This window comes from Carassius auratus, linkage group LG28B (assembly GCF_003368295.1).
Source record: "Carassius auratus strain Wakin linkage group LG28B, ASM336829v1, whole genome shotgun sequence".
In the NCBI taxonomy this organism is placed as follows: domain Eukaryota; kingdom Metazoa; phylum Chordata; class Actinopteri; order Cypriniformes; family Cyprinidae; genus Carassius; species Carassius auratus.
In genome coordinates, this window is record NC_039293.1 from 2,667,806 (window position 1) to 2,672,470 (window position 4,665).

The 4,665-nt window shown below is 40.3% G+C and overlaps 1 protein-coding gene across 1 annotated transcript; it reads left to right on the forward strand.

The window, feature by feature from the left end:
• Positions 1 to 744: 744 nt before the first annotated feature.
• On the forward strand, positions 745 to 4,334 carry LOC113067724 (nuclear factor interleukin-3-regulated protein-like). The gene is made up of 2 exons (XM_026240157.1): positions 745 to 1,033; positions 2,015 to 4,334. Exon 2 carries the CDS (start codon positions 2,131 to 2,133, stop codon positions 3,247 to 3,249), a length of 1,119 nt encoding a protein of 372 aa, XP_026095942.1. The 5' UTR covers positions 745 to 1,033; positions 2,015 to 2,130; the 3' UTR covers positions 3,250 to 4,334.
• The last annotated feature ends 331 nt before the right edge of the window (positions 4,335 to 4,665 follow it).

Consider the following 4,665-nt stretch of genomic DNA (forward strand, 5'->3'; position numbering starts at 1 on the left):
TAAATAAATAATAATTGTGTAATCATCAATAAAAGAATGTATATTATGAAACAGACTCTTATCAACAATATGTTGTTGCCTATTATTTAATAATTTAACATATAACTGTCTTTAGTTGATGATGCGCCTCTGTAATTATCCATTAATACAATTTTATGGATTGATGAATTAATGTATTAGGCCTACTGCAATATGAAAAAATGACATTTTTTTTCTCTAATCACATACCTTTAGAAATACCTTTGATTATGAAATGTGTTATAGTTACATATAATCATGCTATTTCTGCCATGGCTAAATTTTGGTGTGCTTTACAAACCAGAAATAGATCAATCATTAGGTGGCACCTGATAGGCCTATGTCACTGAATGATTACCTCATCAGTGTCTTCCATAACATAACGTTATGTTAAAGCAGTTCACGCAGTTCTTGTCCTTTTTTGTTTTTTAAATCAATGCAACATTATAATCTGAGTGTTTTAGAGCTTGTTGTAGCATTTACTTCAGTGGTATCTCGAAAAAAAAAAAAAGGCCATGCTGGTCCCTTCACTAGTCTAAATATAGTTCCTGAACATTTATTGAGGACAACAGTCGGTTTTCAGGACACACGAGGAAACAGGAGAGGGCGGGGGGAGATTGAGCAATATTACTTAATGCTTTCGAAAAGATTATTCTGACGAAAACTGTAACGAGGGAGAGATTAGAGAGGAGAGGAGGGTCCTGCGTGCGTGCGTACGGAGGGGGCGGTCCCTTTCATGCACTGACACACATGTAGTTCAGACGGGGTGATGGAGCGTCCTCGACTGAACCTCATGGAGCAAACACACAAATAGGAGCCGAGCGCGTTGGAGACGAAACAGACACAGAACGACTCAACGGAGCTAACAGTCCGTTTGACTTTAACCGGCGAAAAGCGAAACCGAACACCGTTTGATTTCTTCTGGGAAAGAACAAGATTGACCTCGGAACGAAAGTCACTGAAAACGATTTGAACTGAAGACTTTCTGAACAGAATTACGCGACGATTTATAATGGTAATATGCTTTTTATTTCGCTGTTAAAGTTTATCGTATATAGCCTACCTGTGTCTATTTGTGCATGTACCCGACACGTGAAAGTTGTATGACTTGTGCTGAACTATTTTTAATAGGTTTATGTAGATTAAGACTTTGTTTCATTTGGACAAAATGTAGCCTAGATGTTGGAATATTACCCCTTTTAGAAAATCCCTTAGTTTTGGGACATTAACTAAAACATGCATCACTGGTCCACATCTGACTTGGACCATTCAGAACAACTAAAAACAACCAACCTACTATGTTCCAAAAAAGCTACCAACTTGAAAGTAAAGAATACACTAACAACAACTAAATTAGTGCATTACATTAAACATAACAATGCGACAAAATAAATAGGTAGTTGGGATATATATATATATATATATATATATATATATATATATATATATATATATATATATATATATATATATATATATATTTGTTCTTTATTTTTGTTTGAGGAAAGGTTCTAAACATGTAGCTTTCTGTGTCTTGGATAAAGCATTGTTTAAATCTGCACTGATGCAACAGAACACAGTGTGTTGAGTAAGGCGGCATTCCATGATGAAAGTGACTCACTGGGACAGGAAGAAGATAAGACTCGCTCGCGCACAAGCTGTTCCGCAAGTAGGTCAGCACGGGAATTCTTAGAGAAGGCATTTCTAGTTTAAATGAAGTAGCGGTTTACTGTTGTTAAAAACTAGTCTACGTGATGATATTCAAGTGATGTAGGTTGTATCTAACTCCGTGAGAACGTTCATTTGTTGATTTTCATTGTAGTTGACTTTGCGTAAGGTGGGTAGGCTATATAACTGTACACTCCTTAACCTAATATTATGCGGTGTAGCAAGAACGTACTGTGCTTTGCCACTGAGAGGTAATAAAGTTACATAACATCGTGTTGTAACTGAGCTTACGTAACTGACGGGATATCTTTGTTCTTTCTGCCACCAGGTGGAGCCACAGCTGCATCAGTAACATCTGATATCGACCTGAAACCACATTCAAACACAACACAGACCAACCACAACTCCTAACATCACACCTAAGAAAAATACATCAACCTCAAGATGTATGAAGAGTCGTCTGAGGAGATGAGGGTGTTGAATGCGACTGCTCCCAGCAGCACAGTGTCTTTCACCGATGAGGCTGTGTCCATCCTGACTTCAAGCAGTTTGCTTGCACGCTCGCTACTTGGACGAACATCGGCGCTTAAACGCAAAGACACCAGTTCATCCAACAGCTCTGTGAGGCGTAAGCGGGAGTTTATTCCTCACGAGAAGAAGGATGACGGCTACTGGGACAAGCGCAAGAAAAACAACGAAGCCGCGAAGCGCTCTCGCGAAAAACGGCGCGTAAATGACATGGTTCTGGAAAACCGCGTGCTGGCGCTGCTCGAGGAGAACGCTAGATTACGAGCCGAACTGCTTGCACTGAAATTTCGCTTCGGCCTCATTAAAGATCCCTCGAATGCTTCTATACTTCCGCTCACAACAGGAACCTGCATCCCACAACCTTCGGCGCCACATTACTACCTTCCACATGGGGATGGCGCTCCCCAAGCTGGTCCAATGTTGATAAATCAGTCCCAAAGTGGACCACAATCTGGGCGAAGTATCAGAGAAGCCAGCAGTATGTCCGAAGACTCCGGTTTCTCCACACCTGGAGGCTCCAGTGTTGGAAGTCCAGTCTTCTTTGAAGACAGACTAAGCGAGCATGGAAAGTTGTCTCCGCATCAAACAGATGAGCTGGTTTACGAGTCCCATCACTCCCCAACTGATGTTGTAGCAATGGGACCCGTCCCCATGCCATCAAACCGGATGGAGCCGGTGGACAGTATGAAGAGTCTTCCGCACAAGCTGAGGTTCAAGTCTCCAGGTGCCGGCGAATGTGACAATTCTGGAGACCGACAAAGTCCGGTGCTGCCCGCTGCTGGCCCAAGAGTTCACAGCCTTTCAGGGACAACTGAAGGAGCGGGTTACTGGACACCGCAAGACGGAGAAGACGCCCGAAAAGTCATGTCACCACAGCAGCAGCAGTACAGGAATTACAGCCACAATGTGAAGCCAAACGAATCTCAATACCAAGCCGAGAACAGCGTGCTCAAGTCTCAGCTCAGCTCTCTCAGCGAGGAAGTGGCTCAGCTCAAAAAGCTCTTCTCCGAGCAGCTGCTCACCAAAACAAATTAAGACTTTGTAAAGAGTGCACTGGAACACTGCAAATATTCAGTTGAACTCATGAACATCCTTAGATTATGAATGGAAAGAACGCAGAATATGCATCACTACCTCTTCACACTCAGTCATAACCAAACAGAACTTGCATATCCACCTTACTTTGCAATGTGGAAGTAAGCTATTGTCCGTGAACGTGCAAGATTTCCAGTTCATTAGAAAAAATAAGAGTAAAGTGCAGTAAGCATTAAAACGATTTAAATTCACAATATTAACTAAATATAAGAATGACCAATTATGTTGCAATATCATGCAGCTTTGCTAAAATAACTGGAAGCAAATGACACAGGAAGCCTTGCATGTTTAAGTAACAAATAGCTGTGTACCCCACTCATACGTTACAAATAAGGTGGATAATGATTTTTTTTTTACCCCCTTCCTTTATCTTACATTCAGGAACATGAAAGAGCATTCCAGCGGCATCGGGACACGTCAGATACAACGCCTCTCCTCAATTCCTTCAGTTGCTCCTTTTGCCTCAAACACTGTGATCTTGCTCAAAAAACGCCCAAGGCTCCTGTTAGACAATGTCTGCACACACAGACCTGTCTGTCACTGTAAGTGTAAAACAGCGTAACATCCTCCGTTGTAAAGTCATTCCTCTAGTACGTGCCAACACTACTTAAACACTTGTCAGTAAGTGAGAGGAGATGCACGGTGAGCCTGAAAGTCTTCACACTGTAATATTCCTCCTGTGGTTTGACAGATTTATGAATTAAGTATAAGAAATTGCATTTTGCAACATATATCCTGATTAAAGCCGAACAGGAAGCACCAGGAAGGGTAATTTTGATTATCATGAACCAGTAGCAACTCAGCACTGAAAGACTGCATAATATTTTTATTTTATTCTATTTTTTCATACAGATCACTGCCGTTGTCCAGACAAGGATGTCTTAATTGAATTGAATATTTGATTTAATAATTGAATACACTGTTACTTGCATTGTGATGGTGAAATGTTCTGTTGTCTTGTAAGTTCTTGTGTATTTGTACAGTACATATACATTATGTTTGTGTGAATAAATATTTTAACTTTGTTTGCCTTTTATTATTCAACTAAAATTTGATTTGTGGACCTTCATTTCTATCTATCAACAAATATAAATTGTATATAGCTAATAATATTTAAAGTATGTTTAATTGACTCGAGGGACAGCCAACAGTGGTTTCACAACATGTTTTTTAAAACAAATTCTCTTGCAATAAAATGCAAGAACCATCTCTGAATTCCCAGAATCACTTAGGACCGTGTTTTGACATGTACACAAGTGCAGTTCTCATGGACTATCACCTCTGCTTGGTATCAAGTTATAACAGAAATATTCAAAGCCCTGGGGGCTATGACATTGTAGATGCGTCAAAACACCA

Coding starts and splice junctions, on each gene's coding strand:
- LOC113067724 (XM_026240157.1), top strand. CDS start 2,131: ATGTATGAAGAGTCGTCTGAGGAGATGAGGGTGTTGAATGCGACTGCT.